Source organism: Anabrus simplex, chromosome 3 (assembly GCF_040414725.1).
Source record: "Anabrus simplex isolate iqAnaSimp1 chromosome 3, ASM4041472v1, whole genome shotgun sequence".
NCBI lineage: Eukaryota > Metazoa > Arthropoda > Insecta > Orthoptera > Tettigoniidae > Anabrus > Anabrus simplex.
Genome location: NC_090267.1, coordinates 207,291,001 through 207,315,034, shown reverse-complemented (window position 1 = coordinate 207,315,034; position 24,034 = coordinate 207,291,001). Strand labels below are relative to the sequence as shown.

At 40.1% G+C, this 24,034-nt stretch overlaps 1 protein-coding gene across 1 annotated transcript in view; it reads left to right on the top strand.

Annotated features, from left to right (window-relative positions):
* Positions 1–24,034, top strand: part of wge (winged eye) — a 405,537-nt gene that overhangs the window by 261,975 nt on the left and 119,528 nt on the right. Inside the window, exon 8 of the mRNA XM_067143856.2 lies at positions 16,373–16,483. Coding sequence (XP_066999957.2) covers positions 16,373–16,483 — 111 coding nt within the window. The remainder of the gene's footprint in view (positions 1–16,372; positions 16,484–24,034) is intronic.

The following is a 24,034-nucleotide window of genomic DNA, read 5'->3' as shown; positions in this document are numbered from 1 at the left end:
TGGCTATACTGGATTGGTAGTGACAGTAGAAATAATCTGATTTATAAACAGTGCGATATTCCCCATGAATATTCTCAGTACGTACACTTATCGAAGTACGAAAGAAAATGCAATTTCTGTTTGAATACCATCGGAATCTGAACTCTGGAACATCTCCCCAAATTCCCCGCAGCCTTGCTAATGCACACCCGCATAGCTGCTCAGCGGAGCAGCTACCAAGGTCCAGTTCGATTCCTGCTCTACTGGGACTGAATTGCTTCGCTTTGGCTCGGGGATCGTGCACAAGAAACCTCAGTTATGTTCCCGCTGAAATACACGCTTGTTATGTTGTACTCTTCTACAGATTCATGTGAGTATCACAAAGCTTTCAGTTCATTCGCTATATAAATACAACATATTCTCACTTAACTCTTTCTTTCTGAGGCTCGGGAAATAAAGGCAAGTGTGATATTTCACTTTTGGACAAATAAACCCTTATTCTTTCGAAGTTAAAAAATTATAAATATTGGTATTCTTACTTTCTTCTAAATGGTTATGAAGTAGAGACTGCGGAAAATCTAAGCGGATGTTGTGTCTTTGCTGCACCGTGATCCACGAAGCCTCCTTTCACCTTCCAGCTGTTTTAATAGCCCCGCGTCGTAAATTTGGAAGGCTAGTTCTTGACATTAATATCTGGAAGGTCGATTGTTTTACCTGCAGGGCGTGAGACGGAGGAAGACTTTTATGAAGTTACTTCGAAACTGTAAGTTATGTACGGATGTGTAACAATCTCAGGATCGTAGCAGGCCACTCATTAGAAACTAAATGTCAGAGCTATACTTGATCTAGAAAGTGCTAGGATGGTACCTTTAAATGAGGCTATTAAAATCAAGACGCCACCTGATTCAGTAGTGAGAAGCGGTTCAGACTGTACCTGTAATTTTCATATTGTGTGTTCAGTGGCAGGAGAGTTAGCCGCCTTGTTAAAGCTTTCTGGTAACCATAGAAGAAAGAATGTTATTCCACTAGCTTTAGGAGGATGCTTCACAAAGTTGAGAGAAGAAATTTGTTAAATACTGTTTGGTCATTGTGGTTTAATTACTGTAAGAAAATGCTGACGAGTTTTGTTTACTGTGTAGCTTATGCACACAAAAAAAGTGGCTTAACAGGACCTTGGCCTATCATGACGACTGCTGTCCAGTCAGATGACTATAAGATAAGCTACTGTAGTGTCACATGGTCGGTGTTATAACATCCTGGGTCGTATTACTTGGCTTTCGCTACCGAGTCCGCTCACCTATCAGCAGCTTCTCAGTGGTCCCACGAGGCAAAATTTACCTCGTCCCAGAATTTAAATCTCGGACGGACCGGGAAACGAACTCGGAGCCTCAAGTTAAAATACAGGCACGCTACCACTACACCACGGGACTGTTGTTTGTTTGAGTCATCAGTCCATAGACTGGTTTGATGCAGCCTCCATGCCACCCTATCCTGTGCTAATCTTTTCATTAAACGGGCTGTGAGCTTGCATCCGGGAGATAGGTTCGAATCCCACTATCGGCAGCCCTGAAGATGGTTTTCCGTGGTTTCCCATTTTCACACCAGGCAAATGCTGGGGCTGTACCTTAAATAAGGCTACGGCCGCTTCCTTCCAACTCCTAGGCCTGTCCTATCCCATCGTCGCCATAAGACCTATCTGTGTCGGTGCGACGTAAAGCCCCTAGCAAAAAAAAAAAAATCTTTTCATTTCTACGTAACTATGTCATCCTACATCTGCTCTAATCTGCTTATCATATTCATACCTTGGTTTACCCCTACCGTTCTTACCACCTACACTTCCTTCAAAAACCAACTGAAGAAGTCCTGGATGTCTTAGGATGAGTCCTATCATTCTATCTCTTCTTCTCGTCAAATTTAGTCAAATCGATCTCCTCTCTCCAATTCGATTCAGTATCTCTTCATTCTTGATTCGATCTATCCATCCCACCTTCAACATTCTTCTGTAACACCACATTTCAAAAGCTTCTATTCTCTTTCTTTCTGAGCTAGTTATCGTCCATGTTTCACTTCCGTACAATGCCACGCTCCACACGAAAGTCTTTAAAAACATCTTTCTAATTCCGATATCAATGTTTGAAGTGAGCAAATTTCTTTTCTTAAGAAAGCTCTTCCTTGCTTGTGCTAGTCTGCATTTTATGTCCTCCTTACTTCTGCCATCGTTAGTTATTTTACTATCCAAGTAACAATATTCTCTAATTCCTTTAGGACTTCATTTCCTAATCTAATATTTCCTGCATCACCTGCCTTTGTTCGACTGCACTCCATTACTTTTGTTTTGGACTTATTTATTTTCATCTTGTACTCCTTACCCAAGACTTCGTCCATATCATTCAGCAGCTTCTCGAGATCTTCTGCAGTCTCAGATAAAATAACAACATCATCGGCAAATCTCAAGGTTTTGATTTCCTCTCCTTGGAATGTAATTCCCTTTCCAAATTCCTCTTTGATTTCCTTTACTGCCTGTTCTATGTAAACATTGAAAATGAGGGGGACAAACTGCAGCCTTGCTTCACTTCTTTCTGGATGGTTGCTTCTTTTTCAAAGCCCTCAATTCTTATCACTGCAGACTGATTTTTATACAGATTGTAGATAATTCTTCGTTCTCGGTATCTGATCCCAATCATCTTCTGAATCTTAAATAGCTTGGTCCAATCAACATTATCGAATGATTTTTCTAGATCTACGAATGCCATGTACGTGGACTTGTCCTTCTTGATTCGATCCTCTAAGATCAGACGTAAAGTCAGGATTGCTTCACGTGTTCCTACATTTCTTTGAAGCCAAATTGATCTTCTCTCAACTCAGCTTCCACTTGTTTTTCCATTCTTTGTAAATAATACGTGTTAAAATTTTGCAGGCATGAGATACTAAACTAATGGTGCGGTAGTTTTCACACTTGTCAGCACCGGCTTTCTTGGGAATAGGTATAACAATATTCTGCCGAAAATCGGATGGGACTTCTCCTGTCTTATACATCTTACACACTAAATGGAATAACCTTGCCATGCTGGTTTCTCCTAAGGCAGTGAGTAATTCAGAGGGAATGTCATCAATTCCAGGTGCCTTGTTCCTATTTAGGTCACTCACAGCTCCGTCAAACTCTGATCTCAAAATTGGGTCTCCCATTTCATCAGCATCAACAGCCTCTTCATTTTCCAGAACCAAATTATCTACACCTTTACCTTGATACAACTGTTGGATATGCTCCTTCCATCTTTCTGCTTTGCCTTCTTTCCCTAGAAGTGGCTTTCCATCTGAGCTCTTAATATTCATACACCTAGATTTCCTTTCTACAAACGTTTCCTTGATTTTCCTGTATGCATCATCTACCTTTCCCAGAAGCATACAACCTTCGACATCCTTGCACTTCTCCTTCAGCCATTCTTCCTTAGCTACCTTGCACTTTCTATCCACTTGATTCTTTAATCGCCTGTATTCTTTTCTGCCCTCTTCATTTCTAGCATTCTTGTATTTTCGTCGTTCATCAATCAGGTCTAGTATCTCCTGAGATATCCACTGATTCTTTGCTGATCTTTTCTTCCTTCCTAACATTTAACTTATCTGTCGTAAATAATTATATGTTCTTGATGCTAGCTCACCTTCCTGGTCTGGGAGTTAGTGTTTTAAGTTGTCTTCTAGAAACTTAGTTATTCGATCCTTGGTTCTGTTACAGATTAAGTGAAAACGGATTTCACTGAGCCCCATGGCGACAACTTAGCAGCTACCATATCTGAAAGTGTAGCGACCTCGGCATAGAAAGTTGTCTTCAACTGTGAAACTCAGTCTTACCACAACGAAGGCTGTTGTTGGTCGGTAGCTCAAGTATGAGTTACGTTTTGGACGCCAGATAGTTTCATTATGTCGGTTATCCTGTGTAATTTTAAACCTACATGATAGTCAACTTGTAACTAAATCTAACATTCCAGAGGGGAAGCAAAAGCTGTTGGGACCGAATGACTCAACCGAATGATAACCAAATGCATTATCCTTCCCATCCTGGCGTACTGGATGCTCGTGGAGAGATCACCACTTCTCCTTTCATCATTCTACCGTGTATCTTATACCTGTTTTCTCGACCCTTTAACTACTGTATATGCCACCTATATCTTGTTTGTCAGAAACATCAAAATGCCTGAAATAATTATACATCCTATTTACGCAACACTTTATAAGCATTTAGTTTCCACCATGCTGAGTGACTCAGATGGCAGAGCGCTGGACTTTTGAGCGTAAGTTGGTGGTTTCGAACCCGAATCAGTGCAGTGGTGTTTATGTCACCCTCATGTCGATAGATTTTCCGGCACGTAAAAAGACTCGTGTGGGACTGTGTAGTTTCCGGTTCATCGACGCCTCCGAAAATCGTAAAAGTGTTCAGTGAGATGTAAAACCAGTTATTATTAGGCCAACATTTAGTTACCAGTTTTTAGAGCATTGCTTATTCTTGTTATGACGGCATGCTGGAAGAAGAAGAAGAAGAAGAAGAAGAAGAAGAAGAAGAAGAAGAAGAAATGGCAATTGAAATTCTACGGACATATTGTCGGAATGAACAATGAGAGACTTCAGAATAATTCTCAACATAACCCTCTTACTGAACGTCAAAAAAATTGGCTAATATAAATTAAAATAAACTTCCAGGAAGTCGTCATCATAGGTGAAACTATCCAAGACAGATCTAAGTTCAAGCACTATATTTGTCGACAATCACCGATTTGCAGACAAGCCCAAAACTAGAACCAAAAACCTGGGCAGAAGAAGGGAGAAATATTCATCTAAATAAGTTCATTCGTGCTTCTCGGTTGGGCATACGCAGAGTAGGGAAGTAATTGGGTAAAAATAACGAGTATATTTGAGTAACATTATAATAATTTTGGGATATTTGGTCACGTAATGTTTATGATCTGCTGACGCGTTTCGATTCTGCGACCAAAATTAAGCATCATAATGTCATTTATTGGTCATAAAAGATGTTTGAGTAAATTTACTTGTGATCGTTACTTCTTACAAAATATAATTATTAATCGTAATTTACTTCTTGAAATCGTTACATTCTAGTAATCGATATAACCTACATCGCATGGAAGCAGAAATGGAAGAAAATTCAGTGATGGTGAAGATAACATCGTCAGTTCTATTGTAGCTTCACCGTTGCTGAATGAGGTTCTCTTTTATCTCTCCAATCCCCTGTACTTACAAAGACATCAAACTTATCCTTCAGTATCTATCCTGCTGATGATGTTCTTAAAAATAAACAGTCATATGTAGGGCTGCCTGGCCGAGGTAGTAAAAGCGTGCCCGCTTCACCCGAAACGACGTGGGTTCGATTCCCCGTCAGAAAGACGGAAAACTTAAGAAACATGATTTCCACTTCCGGAGGTGCAAGTGCCTCTGAGGTACACTCAACCTACACCAAAAATGAGTGCCAGGTTAATTCGTAGGGATAAAGGCAGCTGGGGGTAGAGCTAACCGCTCTAACCCACCACGTGCCGAGGTTACGGGTTTTTATTGCCTGTACTAAGATGCCTTTGCTATTCCTTCAAGAGCCCCTGTAGGGCGTATCCTCGGCAAATGAAATGAAATGGCGTATGGCTGTTAGTGCCGGGAGTGTCCGACGAAAAGTTCGGCTCGCCAGATGCAGGTCTTTTGGTTTGACGGCCGTAGGCGACCTGTGCGTCGTGATGAGGATGGAATGATGATGAAGACGACACATACACCCCAGATCTCGTGCCAGCGGAATTAACCAATCATGGTTAAAATTCCCGACCCTGTAGGGAATCGAACACGGGACCCCTGTTACCAAAGGACAACACGCTAACCATTTAGCCATGGAGCCGGACTCCCCAAGAGGTCGAGGCTTAGCGAAGAGGACTTTAGTTTTTTTGCTAGTGGCTTTACGTCACACCACCACAGATAGGTGTTATGGCGACGATGGGACACGAAAGGCCTAGGAATGGGAAGGAAGCGACCGTGGCCTTAATTAAGGGACAGCCCCAGCATTTGTCTGGTTTGAAAATGGGAAACCACGTTAAACCATCTTCAAGGCTGCCGACAGTGGGGTTCGAACGCACTATCTCGCACGTGCGAGCTCACAGCTGCGCGCTCCTAACAGCACGGCCAACTCGCCCGGTAAGAGAACTTTAAGAACGAATATTATTTTGTAAAGTAAATGACAGATTGTTTGAAATTCTGAAAGTCACTATCGGTAACTAAAAAGTTGAAGTTCCAGTTTTATTCCCATTTAGTGACGATAGTCACTTGATATGTCTGTGATTTAAAAAACAAAATGAAGTAGTATTTTTTTTCTGTACAAGCTTTGATATCATTCCAACCCTATCCGAAAAAGAAATGTCGGTGATTTAAGACTAGTGTTTTGAGAAGTAGGCCCTAATTGTATTATTTTACTGATAACTTGTTGAAAAACTAATTTGTAAGCGTAAACTGTAATTCATACAACTGACTTTCTTCTTGTATCCTTCTCATAACTGGGCATAACGATATCAAATAATAATGATGATCATGATGATGATGAAGAAGAAGAAGAAATTTGAACATCTAGTGTAGCTATGCTTTAGGAAAATCTTGAGACCTCTTCCTTAATTCCTTGGCGGTGAAGGAACAAATAATGTGAAGACTCTTAATAATGATCGTAATTACGACGCTCGGGGCAAAGATCTGGTTAGAAGTGATGTATTCGAAACCATGAACTCGTAACGCTGCACTAATTAATCTGGTTGTCAGCGCCTCACAACACGGCCCCCAAACGTTGCCTGCTGCATTCCGTGATGCATTTTCTATACGCCGCAAGGAACAACAAGAAGTAGGTAGCGTAGCCTACAGTCAGATAGTTAACACCCACCAGCTGGCCTTCAAGCTGTCTGACTCATGAGCTACTTGTGGTCCCTCACATTATGCCTTCTTATTTTTACACATACAACTACCAAATATTACCAGCTCTAATCTAGACCGGTTTCCTAAATGAAAAATGTATTGTGCATTGGTATCTTGAAATTGCTCATCAATTTCTACATTTCAATTTTGTTCTAAACTACGATAGAAAACAGAAACTATACGCTAGCCACATGCCAGTGTTTCTTTTACTGCATGAATGCCAAATGCCACTCGACTTATTTGAACACAACTTAAGAACCCCCTCAAGCATTAAACGATTCTCCTATGCTCAGATCGAACATCTAGGCCTATAAGCCTTAATTAGTAAATATTATTTACCCAACACTTACAGAAATTTTGCTATTTCTTTCTAACAATTACATATTCAAATTTTCTGTAGCTTAATAATAATAATAATAATAATAATAATAATAATAATAATAATAATAATAATAATAATAATAATAATAATAATAATAATAATAATAATAATAATATAGAGCGTGTTGACTACGCAGTAAGGACGTGTAGTTGAAAACGTGAATTCTGAAGATGGTGGGCTCGAACTCTATCGTTGGCAGCTCTGAAGATGATTTGACGTGATTTCCCATTTCCACACCAGGGAAATCGCACAGCTGTACGTTAATTAAGTTCATCTTCACAGCCCTAACCTTTCCCTAGCATAGTGTCGCCGATAACCTACCTGTGTTAGTGTGGCGTCAAACAAAATATAGGCTACTTGTTATTTGTTTAACATATGTTCTAACTGTCATTAACGGTCTCAACAGTCGCCAGGATGTCGGTATGTTCTTTCCCAGGAAATCCTTAATCTGCCGAAGCCAACAACATGGGCTTGTTGAATTTAACAACCCTTAAATGCCACCGACCTTAGCTGGGAGTGAACTTGCTTTCTTGAGAATATATTCTAAGGCAAATAACTAGCTGACCACTTCTTTCCCTCTCCCTCAGTTACCTTTATTGGTAGAAATGGCAAGGCGATAGCCTTGATAGCCTTTTATGGATCTATCTATATTCGTGAAATATAGCCGATTAAAAGTTCTAACACACTTCGATTAAAATATTTTCTTCTTTGCTTGTTTCATGGCAACTTAAGGTTACAGCACCTATTACATTATTTAAAGAGAGAAAAGAAGTGCTGAAATGTCTGAGCATCTAACACCTTCCTGCAGTCTACAGAGAAACGAGGAAAGGTCCCTGGATTTTTTGGTTAGCACACGGTTCGCGGTTTAGTTTTGAACGAACTTTTCCCTTGCTGTTTAAATAATCTGGCCACTATAGTTCAGTTCTTATGAGATTCGACTTGACACTTGAGCGCTGCCTTTTGGCAGAGGCTAAGTGAATTAATAAACAGCCTATCATAGGCAGCCAATCGCTCCAATAGAGCACGTTAGACTCTAGTTCCGGTTACCAGTGTTGTCGATCTGTTGTTTACTGTAACCACATGCGATCAGCTGTGTATTGTATTGTGCTCTTCTTTCCGCGGTCTTTGTCAGTTCACTCAGTCATTCTTGACAAAACACCAACACTGGCGCCTAGAAATAATTAGTGGATTGAGCGGTTGAAGGAGCACAATATTTCGGTTCGCGTTAACATGAGAACTCGTGCACTTTGTGAAACAAAAATCCCTAGTACCCATTTTACGTGGTGGATGAAATAGTCAGGAGAGTGAAACCTCAACTGACGATAGTGACTCACAAATGAGTGGTAGGATTTTTTCCCGCCCTTAGGAGAAATTGAATCTATCAGCAACGCGAGCTCTTGTAGATGGTGAGTTGAAATTTCATTTCATTTTCTCGCGTTTTATCTGTTTGAACATTGCTCTTTTTTATCTCATAGCCTTATCTTCAATTTGTTATGTGTTATTGTTCATCTTATGTGAGTTATGCATTTTGCTGCAAAGAATAATTGATTCTGGACTTATATACGAATATGTACATTTCCGTTCGTGTTTTGTGTTGGGAATCAGCTGTTTGTATTCGTAACAATTTGGCAGCAATGTCTGACTTCCGGTTAACTGTCAAGTCGAAATTCATAGAAACGGAACTATAAATGAGTTGTAATCCACGAAATGTTCTCTCTCCTACTAGACTGGAGACTATGATATGATAGGCCTACTCATTGCATGAGGAAGAATATCCTTTCCTAACATCGGCATGCATTGTGTGAATTTCAAGTTGATGTTGACCGCATCTAGAAGAGTAGAGAAGAGCATTCATGCTGCAGTGTCTGTTTCCATGAATAAAACATCGTTGTGCCTTCATGTATACTCAGCGAGCGAGATTGCTGCCCCTTGAGCTTCATGGCACACGGTGTATGTGTAAACAATAATTACAAATTGCAGGTGCCGCTTTTATGCCGAACTCTTCCTTCACGTTGTAGCTGCATCTAATCGTTTTCCTCGAGAGAAATTCTTCTTCATATCAGATTAAGGTATGACGTCTTAATGTAGACGAATATTTATATTCGACTAGTAGAATACGCAATGATGGTAGAAGCAACGAGGATGTAAAATGTAGACCAGCCCAAAGAAGTAACATTAAAAAAAACCATTGTTAACCTCAAATATTGAATAGTAAAGAAAGTTTTTAAAAACTTCTGAAAACTTCTCTGGAGAGTGTCGTTGAAAGAAAGTGAACATGTACAGTAATTTAATGGTGTGTGGCCTCTAGAGAGACCCGGCGTAGGTCTTTCGAGTTGACGTCCTATAGGCGACCTGCGCGTCTGTGAGGATGGGGCCCTACCTAGGAGGTTTCTAAAGCCTACAACACACACCCCGCCCCATGCCACCGGAATTAACCAATTGTTAACGCTGTCGGGAATCGAACCCCGAAGCCCCTGGACCAAAGGTCAGTATGCTAACCATTTAGCCATGGAGCCGGACAACATCTAGGCCTACAGCAATTGATGCACAGGGAAATAGAATATATGTTTTTGAAATGTGGAGGTACAGAGAAATATTGATGATAAGAGGGGTAGATCAGCTCACGAATAAAAAAGAAACCAGTGCATCAAGTTGCGGAAAGGAGAATGATTTTGTGCTGCTTGACCAGGAGAAGATGATGGAACAAATTTTAGGACATCCGGGACTTGTTCTGTTCAGGGATAAGGTCCTCTTTCAGTGTCAAGCCTTCGACGTCGAAATCGAGGAGAGAGTTGGCAACTCTATCTATCAGACACTGAACGTGACCGTACCATCGGAGGTGCTTCTCTTTGATCTTTTACACATTTGGTGCAATATCCCTTTGATGCCGAATTGTATCGTTTCTGACGTGGTGCATTTTTTATTTCCGAGGCAAATACTCGTAAATATGGCATACAAATTAGAATAACTGTAGGATGAAATAGCTACGTAGAAATGAAGATGGACTGTTGATATAGATAACAGCAATCGACTTCCGTGGCACAATTAAACAGTCGTCTTTCTGTTTGAATTCAGAGGCATTCGAGGAGGTTTAAAAGGGACAACTCCGTACCATTGGCTATTGGCACTTTGAAGAAGCTCCTGTAACACAAATTTCGGATGGCCAGGCATCTTTTAAAATCTACAGTAATTGGAAGAACTTGAAATAAATTATGCTACGACGGCAATAAAGACACGTGTTCATTTTATCCCTCTGTTTCATCTATTGTTACTTAAAATGAGTTTGCCGCCGCCGTCAAATAGATTCTCCCAGCTTGTTGACCCATGTTCGATTAATAATAATAATAATAATAATAATAATAATAATAATAATAATAATAATAATAATAATGCTATTTGTTTTACGCCCCACTAACTACTCTTTTACGGTTTTCGGAGACGCCGAGGTGCCGGAATTTAGTCCCGCAGGAGTTCTTTTACGTGCCAGTAAATCTACCGACACGAGGCTGACGTATTTGAGCACCTTCAAATACCACCGGACTGAGCCAGGATCGAACCTGCCAAGTTGGGGTCAGAAGGCCAGCGCCTCAGCCGTCTGAGCCACTCAGCCCGGCCCATGTTCGATTCCTGGCTCCTTCAGGAATTTAAGATTGTTTTGAGAGACAAAGGGGGTGCATTCTAATGATACAGCCAGGGTAAATGGCTTAGACGGCAGGAAGCTGGCCTTCTGAACCTATGGATTTTTAAAATAGTCACGCACTTGTGGTTCGGATTCTACGTACTTGAAGTACCGTGGCTGTGACCACGATATCAACAGTTACATAAACCTACAGGTTTACTTACTTATATTTGTGACATTTGGTGGCTCAATTTGCATCAGTTTTTCATCGCACCATCCCGGACTCAAATCTCGGGGGTCAAGTAAAACTTGGACTAGAACAAATAGAGACATGACATGTTTTCTTCACGATATGTAGTTCTTTTTGTCCCTTTCATTTCTGTAATATTCATTTTTCATCGTCCTCGACATGTGAGGCAGACATTGTCAGCCGACACATTCCTATACCCTACATCGCATCGTCCTCTTTGCTGGCGCTTTGCTAGAATAAGATTAAGTAGTTGAGTTTAAGGAGCTTAACATGAAAGTCATCTGCTCCATTAAAGAAGAATAATTCAGACTCCTCGAGAAATGAATGTCTTGGAATGAAAACGACATACTATTATTGGTGTGAAATGAACGACCGAGGTCCTAAATAGTGTTGAAATCGAAAGAAAACGAGAGTAAGGACGACCAAGTTCGTCTTCATTCCTCAAGGTTGCATGTTCGAATCAAGTCGCAGTTCGTTTGTATAGAGTGCTTTTGCAAGAAGACCACCTTATTAGATTTACAGTCGCTTAAGTGTGGCCAGTATCCAGTATTCGGGAGATAGTGGGTTCGAACCCCACTGTCGGCAGCCCTGAAAATTGTTTTCCGTGGGGCTGTACCTTAATTAAGGCCACGGCCGCTTCCTTCCCAGTCCTAGACCTTTCCTGTCCCATCGTCGCCGTAAGACCGATCTGTATCAGTGTGACGTAAAGCCAATAGCAAATAAAAAGTAGATTTACAGGCAAGTCAGAGATAGAAATGCACTTTACGGAGCTAAGTTACGGTCCTCCGGCATCACTTAAGATCAACAGGAGTGTAAATTATTATTATTATTATTATTATTATTATTATTATTATTATTATTATTATTATTATTATTATTATTATTATTATTATTATACTATAACAGAATTTGTCCAATTGGAATCCGATAGGCAAAGAGAGACATTTCTCACAACTGGTTAATATCAGACACAGCTTATAGTTCGTTGCGTAAGTTGATCTAACATTAACAGTGAGATAGGCGTATCAGTTTAGTGCTCTAGAAATGAAGTAGAAATCATCTACTGTTAAAATGTTGAATTGTTAATGAAATTTGGACAATCGCATGAAAGGCTGCCGTACTGCTCTAAAGCTGCATGTTTCAAATACCCACTAAGACACCTTTGTTGGCCATTCTGAGTTTCCCTCGATCTTTCCTCTGCATTGACTAGATTCGTTACATCAAGTGTTGTGGGAGGGGGTGTGTGTATGCACAGTTTTCGATCTTATCCCTAATTATCACAGGGCCGAGCTCGATAGCTGCAGTCGCTTAAGTGCGGCCAGTATCCAGTATTCGGGAGATAGTAGGTTCGAACCCCACTGTCGGCAGCCCTGAAGATGGTTTTCCGTTGTTTCCCATTTTCAGACCAGGCAAATGCTGGAGCTGTACCTTAAGTAAGGCCACGGCCGCTTCCTTCCCACTCCTAGCCCTTTCCTGTCGCATCGTCGCCATAAGACCTATCTGTGTCAGTGCGACGTAAAGCAACTAGCAAAAATATATATATATATCACAGGAGCAATAATTATAGTAGCAAGGTATTGATATGATTTACTTTTATGGAAATTAACAGACGCCAGGATGTTAGAATTTTGCCCCTCATCATAGCATCATCATCTTTATAGGCGAGTATAACAGTTGGAGTCTGAGTGCCGGTTATTGGTTCTTACATATCGGAAGAGACCAATTCTAAAACCACAATCTCTGCCACAATACCGGCACATCAGATCTCCTTGCTTTTTGTAGAACCTCACGGTCAGTTCTTCTCTAACTTCGTCGTTTATTTCTACGTTCACTTTTATCGAACTCGTGCGTTCGTCGCTGTTGTAGTTTCCCGTGGACCACGTCGGTCGGTCACACCCCACGTCCTCCCAGTCGGTGATGTCAGTTTGGCACTTCTTCATATCAGACTTTAGTACGTTCTTGCATCGGTTTGCCTTCCTTCCTGATTGCGTTATCCGTCCTTTAATTGAGGATACATAATTTGCTTTAGAAGAAGGTTTTCTTTAGACCCATCAGAGCAGATGTATGATATCATTGCCTGAATGCTACCGGTATTGACTGGCTTCTTCCAAGATACTGATGTTTGCTCGGCGGTCCTGCCAGTTTAATCTTAAGAATTTCCGGCTCCACAGCTAAATCGTTAGCATGCTGGCTTTTGGTCCAAGGAGTCTCGGGTTGGAATCTCGGCCGGGTTCGGGGGTTGGGTGTTTACGACGTCTTCAGTAGGAGGTAGGACCTCATGCTCACAGACGCGCAGGACGCCTATGGGGTGTCGACTCGAAAGATCTGCACTAGACCTCTTCGGAGGCCACACACCATTAAATTACTGTAGGCTACATGTTCACTTTCTTTCAATGACACTCTCCACAGAAACTCCACAGAAGTTTTTAAAAACTTTCTTTACTATTCAATATTTGAGATTAACATTGTTAACCTGACCGGGTCAGGAATGTAATGAATGAAGCCCCCATCTAGCGGCGAGGATCGGAATTGTGCCGGCTACCAAAGCCTGTCGCACTTCTCTGGGGCAATGATTAATGGATGACAGATAAAATGTAACGATATTGGAGAGTGGTGCTGGAATGAAAGATGACAGGGAAAACCGGTCCCGCCTGTCCCGCCTCCGCTTTGTCCAGCACAAATCTCACATGGAGTGATCGGGATTCGAACCACGGTATCTAGCGGTGAGAGGCCGACGCGCTGCCACGGAGACTCTACGTAAACTTACTAATACTCGCAATTAGCCTTCTAAGACAGCGCTGAGTATCTTTGAAGTGTCTTCTATTCTTTAACCTACGATGGCGTCCGGGTCCATGGCTAAATGGTTAGCGAGCTGGCCTTTGGTCACAGGAGTCCCGGGTTCTATTCCCGGCAGGGTCGGGAATTTTAACTATAATTAGTTAATTCCGCTGGCACGGGGGCTGGGTGTATGTTTCGTCTTCATCATAATTTCATCCTCATCATGACGCGCAGGTCGCCTACGGTCGTCAACTGAAAAGACCTGCATCTAGCGAGCCGAACTTGTCGTCCTCGGACACTCCCGGTATCAAAAGCCATACTACATTTCATTACCTACGATGGCCAATAACACGGGGTTATTGCATTTAAACACCCACAAACAACACCGCCCTCAGTTGAGATGTAACTCAGTATCTTGGGAACAGAAATCCTTAACGGAATTCATATTAGCGAGTCTTACGACCGTTGTATCGAGCCCTAAACAAGCGATGTTGATAGGTAGTCTCGAAACTGAAATGAGTTTAAGGTGGAGTAGGCTACATTTTTTGGACGTAGTTTGGAAAACTCCCCGTTTCTGATTTCATACGAAGACCGTTTCGATTGAAAGACCAATATATACCGAATGACGTTTTTTGTTCCAAACCAAAGTGACATCCACCAGTTTGTAGCCTAATTTTATACTTTAAAAAAAGAAAGCTACCGTAGACGTAATGTTAAGTTTATAGAAAGTCTTACGGAGTTTTGGGGTTTACCTTTATGCCGTACTTTTCCTGGACACTTCTAATAAGAATATAGCACAGTTTAATGAGAACCTTAACTACAAAGGTGACTTTTTTTAGCAAGATTATCAACCTTTCAAAGAGGAAAAGAACCCACTTAAATACTGTACTATCATATGGATTGCCTCGTTGAGAGTTCTGAGTTACATATCCTGTGGAGGAAGGGTTGTTTGTCTTCCCGGCTATTGAAAGTACGTGTAAGGCGGGTTGCATTGGTACGTCATTCGAAGTCTACTAAATAAACCCAGTAGGATCAAGAATACAATAGAAAAATACGGCCTATAACAGTAAACTGATGAAATTCGTTACATTAAAGATAAATGGTACAAAACAATTCCTCTTTACACTGCCTAAGATGTTATTAGTCAAAATTCGAAATTTCTTGTAAACGAAGCGGTTGTTCTTCTTTACGGAGTGACGTTCATGATCAGAATATGACCGTTTATCGGTAGACCTATTTACATTGCGGCCGAGAGGATTCGTCGTGCTGACCACACGACACCTCATAATCTGCAGGCCTTCGGGCTGAGCAGCGGTCGCTTGGTAGGCCAAGGCCCTTCAAAGACTGTAGTGCCATGGGGTTTGGTTTGGTCCTCTTTACATTGTCTGTCGTTTATCCTATAGATATCCTATCTATCGTCAATAACATAGTATGGCTCCTTCTTTCTGAATCCGACCTCGACCTCGAATAAATTGTAACATAATAATAATAATAATAATAATAATAATAATAATAATAATAATAATAATAATGAAATAGGCCTACTGGTAGGGCCTAATTGTAACTTTAGTTTATGATATTTCTGGATAATTTTCTTCCATCATGTTTTGTTTCTTTAAACATGACGGAAGAAAATTATCCAGAAATATCATTTGTGATATTGTTTCGTTGTGGATCTTAAGGCCCACACATTTATAACCTACGTACCGGTGTGTTAAATGATAGTCTTCTTAATTCAATCTCAGTTCAGTGAATATGAAGTGCCATCTATAATATGAGTCCACATCAGATTGTAGCTGGCGACCTTCAGTTAGCTATATTCAGCTTCAAATTCAGTGCAAATTTGTAAGAAATTAGAGTAACGGTAGCCTATGTGCTCTGCTTTTTTAGGCTATGCTGCTAAATAATTTCGAACATTATCCAGATTATATTTAATCAGAAGGTATTTTAAACCGTCCTTTTCCAATTTAAAAAGATCGGTGTTTTTAGTGACAAGGAGAATTAAGTTAATTACTTTAGTGGCTCTTAGAAAGTGATGCCATTTCATTCACGTCTTTAAATTTCATGTTATTTCCCATTCTAGATTAATGACAGTCTTTTAAGAGCTCAAATGCAATTGTTATGATTTTCTTGTTAAGAGGCGCGACTGTTTTCAATTCTAATTGCAAGAAGAAACGCATGCGAAAAGTATTTCGCGTGTTCGCTTTTTCAAAGAAGCAAGCACAAATGGGAAAGATTTTACTGTGCTGGTAGGATTTTATTGTTTGGGACTTCAGACTCTGTGTGTGTGTGTGTGTGTGTGCATCACGCGTGTAAAACGTCGGTCGGTCGGCGTTCGTTCTTACCGTTCCGCCATTGCGGCTAGCGGAGTATCACTGAGCCGACTGCCCGACTCCATCTTGTCTTGTTTGCTTTTCAGCAGTACTGCAGCCCCAATGTGAAGAGCGTGTTACCAATGGGATCGCTCCGTGGGCGGCAACCTCAACGCACAACTCCGCCCTGACTCCGCCCACACTTTGGCAGTACCCTGGTAAGTACAGCCTCTTTTTTTAGCTCTCCCTTCATGTATTTTTGTTTTTTGTTTTACGTGGAAAGCTTTTACGATGAAACATCACGATTATATATCCACTCTCTCGTAGTAAGTAGTATAATAGTTTGAACACGAGATAGCGCCAAAGTCGCCTTGTTAGTAGTGCTATCTAGCGAAGGAAACTTACACTATTATTGATTTGGTTTTTATTTTGGGTTTCGCAGTATTCCACCATAGTGTCGCTGTGAAATGTTGTGTATCATCGTACGTTCGCGAGTTCGAGAAGTGTTCATCTTGGTCTTATTGGGATTAAAAAGGAAGATGGATTATAAACAAATGTGGAAGTTGCTGTTTACTATTTTGTGGCTGTCTTTATGAGGTAATGATGTGACGCACATTCACGTGCTCATGTGTCACGGGCCGTGACAATGAGATAAGCAGGTGGCTGGGAAGAGTAAAGCCGGCAATTCACTCCAAGTTTATTTCATTCGGCGAACAGTACTTGTATAGAAGCACAGTAAGTGTAGCGGACATCCGTCCGGTTAACAGTTGAATCTGTATTAATTAACGTACAGTTGAATTATTAATCAAAGAGTTTATAAACTTGCTAAAGCGATTGAGGCGTCATTATGATTAGATAATGAGACGACCAGTATGGAAAGCGTCTTCTTGGTAGTTTGACAAGTATCGTAGGTTTTTATGTGTTATTTGTTGACATGAACTGTGGTGGAGCGGTAGTTGTCAGAACAAAGAATTTTCAGACATATGTTATCGTGAACAACTATTACTTTTCTCTTCTACTATTCATTTTAAGGATAGGTTGCGATTTATGCATCACTGTTTAATTAGACTGATTCTCTGTTGGACAGCTCAGATTGAGAAATAATTTTTAAATGAAGAATCAACAGTGATTTAAAGGAAAATAACAGTACATCAAAAATATTACATGTAAAATTTGAAATCATATTTAATTAACCAACAGATATTGTTAATAACGTTTCATAATATATAATTTTATATTGACATTGATAGTTTTGAATTCTATACCCATTTTTCTTCAGTTAATCATTGGGCGGTAGACTTGTTTGCGCGCTGCAGATAGATTTATCGATTAGTCTTATTTTTGAGCTAGGGTAGTACTTTCGATTCCGTGGATAATATACGTTGAAAATCCTTGCATCGCATGTCTCGTCATCATTACATGAAGGTGCATTTCATGGTAGGAAAAATAAGCGAGTTGAAATGACCGTGGTCCGTAAAATAATTTTGTTTCCCGTAAAATTTTACTGTGCTTTGAATTGTAGCCTACAGTTGAGTTTAAATGAGAATTTCTGAGTATAAGACGGATTCACGATTCGACTGACAAGTTGTGGACCTATCCATATTTTGCAGAAGGGTGATTTTTATTTCAGTGCCAGCTTTTGAGCAGTGCAACAAGGGACTCTTTACTTATATTGCCAGTGTGGCAGCGACCGAGGTGACCTTGTTAAAGTCCCAATTGCGTCTCAATTATGAATTAGTTATTATTCGTTTGAAAGTTCCGTACTTCAACATGATTACGTAAGGAAAGTGTTAACTGTTGGTTAACAAAATTGCACGGTTGACTGAATTGGTTGAACGTTATCATGCGTATCTTACGATACGGTATATATTTTTAGTGGTGTTGTACAGTGTATCAACCGGCTGAGTTTCTCTGTTTCAAGGTAGAGTTAACTTTTAGAAATAACTTTATAACATTTTTACTGCTTTGTTTAGCTATAATTACAACTTGTTACGATTTTGCAATTTTGCCTCGCCCTTCTTAACTTTAAACAGATATTCCGGATGGGGACAGGAAATACAATTACCGGTATGTGTGTAACCCCTCCCCCCATGTCACTACAGCCCTAAGGGCCTTAGCCTGCCAAGCGACTGCTGTTCAGCCCGAAGGCCTGCAGATTACGAGGTTTCGTGTGGTCAGCACGACGAATCCTCTCGGCCGTTATTCTTGGCTTTCGAGACCGGGGCCGCTATCTCACCGTCAGATAGCTCCTCAATTTTAATCACGTAGGCTCTCAGTGGATATCGAACCAGCCCTCAGATCCAGATCCCTGACCTGGCCGGGAATCGAACCGGGGTCTCCGGGTAAGAGGCAGCCACGCTACCCTTACACCACGGGACCGGCAGCACGTGTGTAAATAAATTAAAATTCCAAAAGTCATTTGGAAACAAACACTTTAAAATCTAATTTTGGGAAAGAATAGAAAAATACGTGGGTATGAATACATTTAAAATCCAACGGCCCTTTGGAAACAAATATTTTTTTCTCCTGTTTTGAGAAGTAAATAAGATTTTCAAATAATGAGATTTGAAGTTAGCAGACACTTGTTCTGAGAGCACACTCCAGACAGACTATAGTTTTTTTACTCTGCTGTTAATAGGTCTTTTAATAATTATTTATGCTTGTTAAAATTTATTTCTAATTATCTTCATGAGTAATTATTGCTGGCTGTTTCAAATATTTCTTAAATTTTATGTATTTCCGAATAATTTTTCAATAATATTTAAGTAATAATAATAATAATAATAATAATAATAATAATAATAATAATAATAATAATAATAATAATAATAATAATAATTGCAGCTAATAGCCACTGATCCAAAACAATTACAGTAAAAATGAAAAGCTTGTTCACTACATAGGCCTAAGTCGTTAAAAGACCCCTGTCTAATATTGCACCACTCCCCGTGATATCGTTCACATTTCTTTCCACATATTTCACAGATGCAATGTAAGACTGGCTCATGGAAGGCTTTGATTTTACACAAGCCGTGTATTGAGAAACGAGTTACTGTATGTCGGAGATCGTAGACCGGAGCTTTCCAGTCTGAAGATGTCATGACTTCTGTCTCATAGATTTCGGAAAAATATTTTTTTCTTCGTAGCTTGTAACTCTGTTCGCTGGTCTTGGTAGGCGGCTGTGGATGGTTGGCACATCTGTAGTCTTATAACCTCTACATAAAATGTTTCGGTATTTAAGCATCCCTTCAATTTGTGTACTAAAATTGCGTTCATAACAGGGGTTCTTAAACGTTCCGTTAATTTACTGGCGTGGGTCTCTTAAAGCCCAACCGACAGCGCCGGGATTCGATACTACAGTATAACCCTGGTAGTAGAAACCACACACCTGATCAATTATGCTACTCAGGTGACAAGTTAAGTGCCTGGAAGTCAGAATAGGAAGATGGTCAGAAGTAACCTCTTATATTCAGAGTACCCCTGTAACTTTGTCTCTCGCTGTTAAGGAATATATTTTTTTAATTTTTTAAATAATTGTTCCTCCTCTCACATTGTATTATCTGGCATTCCCACTGCACGAGCAATACCTATTGTCATAATGTAAGTGTATACGTTTATGTAACTCATCATTGTGCAATTTTCTTTAGTTGGTTTTATCTCGTTGTGTCAACAGTTTGATTAGCGCCTTACGAAGTGTTTGCAGAGACCTGTTTTGTATGCATGGTTGGACTTTTGTTATTATTTATGGTAATCGGTAAAAGTAGTCATTAGTAACTTAATAATCCAGATATTTGACGTGAAAAGCTCACACATTAATTAACAGCGAATTTTCTCTGTTCTTGAAATTTACTAGAATAAAGCGAATTTTAAAACATTTAAATTATTGTGGTGTAGTATTTGGTCATATAAATGATTAGCAATGGCGTTCTAGATAGATTTGTTGAAACGTGTCGTATCTTAACAACTTCCTCACTTTGAAAATAAGTGTGATTCTCTTCTCTACCACACAGTAGTGTAGCTGCGCTAAGGGAACACATAAAATGTCTGCATTTTCAGGAATTTTGTATCAGGTTCATGAAATCCATCGACTGTTCATTTCATATAATATAAAGTGAGAATTTTTTAAAAATGATTAAGACTATCAAAATAAATTATTTATAATCATTATCAAAATGACAACTACAATAGAACAGGAAAATTTCTTGTATCTGGTTGTCTACTCCAAATTGATGAGGTAAGCTGAACTGTTATTTTAAATCCATTATAGATATTTCGCAGTATGGACACTTTGCTATGTCACAAAAAATATGCACAATTACTTTTAAAATATATTATTAACTTAGCTAATGTGTTCGAAGTTTTCATTGAAATTTTGAGATATTATCATCGTGAAATATTTAATGAGAATTTTCAAAATGTATCATGATAGGCATTGAATAGTTTTCTCCATATCTTGACTCTGGGACTCTATATGAATTTTCGGAAAATGAGAAAATAGCCTACTGAAGTCAGGCATATTTCTAAAGAGCTACTGAAATGGTAAAATGAATGTTATTTCTACCTACTTCTCATTGACAATCCGAACATAGCGCTTACAACATTTTCGGTATTATAATAATAATAATAATAATAATAATAATAATAATAGCTTTAATGGCGTGTGGCCTCCGGAGAGGTCTGGTGCAGGTCTTTCAAGCTGATTCCGTATAGGTGACCTGCGCATCTGTGAGGATTCTAACAATGAAGACAGCATTAACACCCAGCCCCCGAGTCACAGGAATTAACTAATAAAAGTTAAAATCCCTGAGCCGGCCGGGAATGGAACCCGGGGCCCCTTGGACCAAAGGCCAGCATGCTAACCATTTAGCCATAGCGCTGGATATTTCCAGTACAACTCTCATTAGAAAATCGTATTTGTGGAGAAGCTATCCTTCAGGATCATGAACATCCTGTTTCGGCTTTGATGATAAAGGCGATTTTAGACTGATTGCCTGTTGTAATTTTTTAAAATTTGCTTTACCTCGCACTGACACAGGTAGGTCTTATGGCGACGGTGGGATAGGGAAGGGCTAGGAATGGGAAGGAAGCGGCCCTGACTTTGATTAAGGTACAGCTCCAGAATTTTCCTGGTGTGAAAATGAGAAACCACGGAAAACCATCTTCGGACCTGCCGACAGTGGGGTTCGAACCCTTTATCCTCCAACTACAATGATAATGTTTTAAGGGTACCGCAACGCTACAGAAAGAAAATACACACGTAAGTCACTCTGAGTCGTTTAAAGACTATTTCACGCTAAGTTAAGAGGGTTGGTTCGTTCTAGTTTGAGGTAAAATCTGTTTAAAATACTGGTCTTGGTCCGTCTCCATCTGCCGCGGAACATCACTGGCTGAAAGTATTATTTTTGTTTTTCCATATCTTCTTCCTCCCGATCATCTCCAGTTTATTTTGTTTGAGCCGGGCTGAGTGGCTCAGACGGTTGAGGCGCTGGCCTTCTGACCCCAACTTGGCAGCTTCGATCCTGGCTCAGTCCGGTGGTATTTGAAGGTGCTCAAATACGTCAGCCTCGTGTCGGTAGATTTACTGACACGTAAAAGAACTCCTTTCGGGACAAAATTCCGGCACCTCGGGTCTCCGAAAACCGTAAAAGAGTAGTTAGTGGGACGTAAAACAAATAACATTATTATGTTTTGTTTGATAGGCTCAGCAGTCAGCATTGTGAAAGCATTTAATTGTTTTTCACATTATAAGCAATCTTTTCGTGATTTAAAAGTCGTTACTTCGTTATGAACCCAGAGGCTAGTTCGATCGTCAAAAATTAACCATAATAGGTTACGCAGTTGCAGGACAAGACAAAAAGTACCTATGAGGGGCTATGATGAGCCCTTTGGGGCAATGTGAGGAGTGATGCTCCGACCCGGTAACGCGTTCAATACCTTCTACAGTGTACATCCACTGGCGCTGGTTGTGAATATTGTTATACAGCACGATACATAATCTGAAGATTCCATAATATCACACCCATAAATTAGAGTGAAAGCTTCCCGTTCTGGTATATCTCAACGAACAAACGCAAACAATTTGAGAGGCGGCAGGCAACAGGTGGAAATACAGTAGTTTGGTAATTATAACATACCGTATTTGGGCTCAATAGTGTTCAGACTTTCAGAACACAAACCTACGGTAAAATATTTCAGAATGTAATCCTCATCTTCACTACTATAAAGTTTTGCGGCAGTTATAAGATCATTTCAACTTTCAACTGGTAGATTTGGCATACAGAAAACAGTCTCTGACTTGTGAAAGCGTGGGTGTAGGCCGCACCCCCTCATCTCGACCCAAGTAGTTTCTTTCTTTTGAGAAGGGGAGGCTTTCCCTTATTACTCCCCTCGCCTGCTGGTAGAATGTCTTGCTTCCCTAGGAAAAGGAGACAAAGGCGAAGGTTCTAACTTGCTCCTATTCCGCCACACGCTCCGCGAAGAGTTCTAGCAAGCAGTTTTACTTACGAGCTATATTATTAGACAGAAAAGCACACAATGTGCAAGAATATGAACTGATTCTCTACAAAGTTTTGTCAGAGAACAAGGCCTCTTCGGACACTCCACACCATCGGCACACAATCATGGTTCGGTTCGTGAAAACTAAGTACAAGCAACACTTGCCTTATGATGGAAACTACGAACCGTTGCACGAGTCACTGCATGTGTGAAGTCGAAGCAATTTTGGCACCAATTGTCTGTTGTCATTGCATCCGTTGTATAAAAGTCACTCCATATTTCTGTCTTCTTCGATTTTAATTCACGTGACAGCTCTTGAAATTATTTTGTAGATTGTAGTCATTGTATGTCGTAGGTCCTCAATGAATACAAGCTCTCGAGTTATGGAACCAGGAGAAAATTATCGTAGGGATTATATTATTTACTAGTAGTACATTCTAAATTAGCATGTAAAATGTAATTGAAAATTTGAAACGAACATGTTTTTGTATTTCCGTGCCAGCTGTACCTCAGTCAGTCTCATTCTGTTGCACAAACCAGCATCAGTATTTAGATTGTAAATAAGAATATCGTCATGCTTCCAACTTGTACGTCTAACTTCTCAGGTGGCATGTCTGAAGGATGAAGGAAGATCAGACATTCAATAGGATAATGTACTACTTACGGTAATAAGCATCGTCGTATTCTACGGAGTCAATTCTGATGTAGGCCCTAAAGTCGCACCCCAACTCCCCCTCCCCCTCACCGCGCAAAAAAAAACAAAAACAATATATGAGTGCTTGGTATTGTATGTTCCTGACATTTAATTTCATCAGACGTAATTTTAAAGATTATCAAAATATAATTCACCTCTCATGAAGATATAAATCCGGTGGAACTGCAGTGAGCTTATAAGCACCCTTTTTTTTTTGAGCGACTGCTCGTTATTTTATTACCTTTCAAAATGATCGTAACCTGTTGGTTAATGAAGTTAACTTGTTCTACTACTTTCCCAAGAATAATTGAATTATCATTACGATGTGAAGAAAAGCCAAACAAATATTTTGCAATGTGTTTTGAAATCTGGTTTTGTGAAACCCCAATAATACCATTTCAGATACCATTTTGGCCTAGTTGCCGAGTTGTAGAACCTTTTACTTTAGTTGGGATCTATAGCAATTTACACTACTTTTGGTTTTAAAATCTTCATTTTGGGCCCGAGGATAGATTATTTTAAAACTGACTGAACAGGGGTCAGAAACAGCAAGGCCGAGCTCGATAGCTGCAGTCGCTTA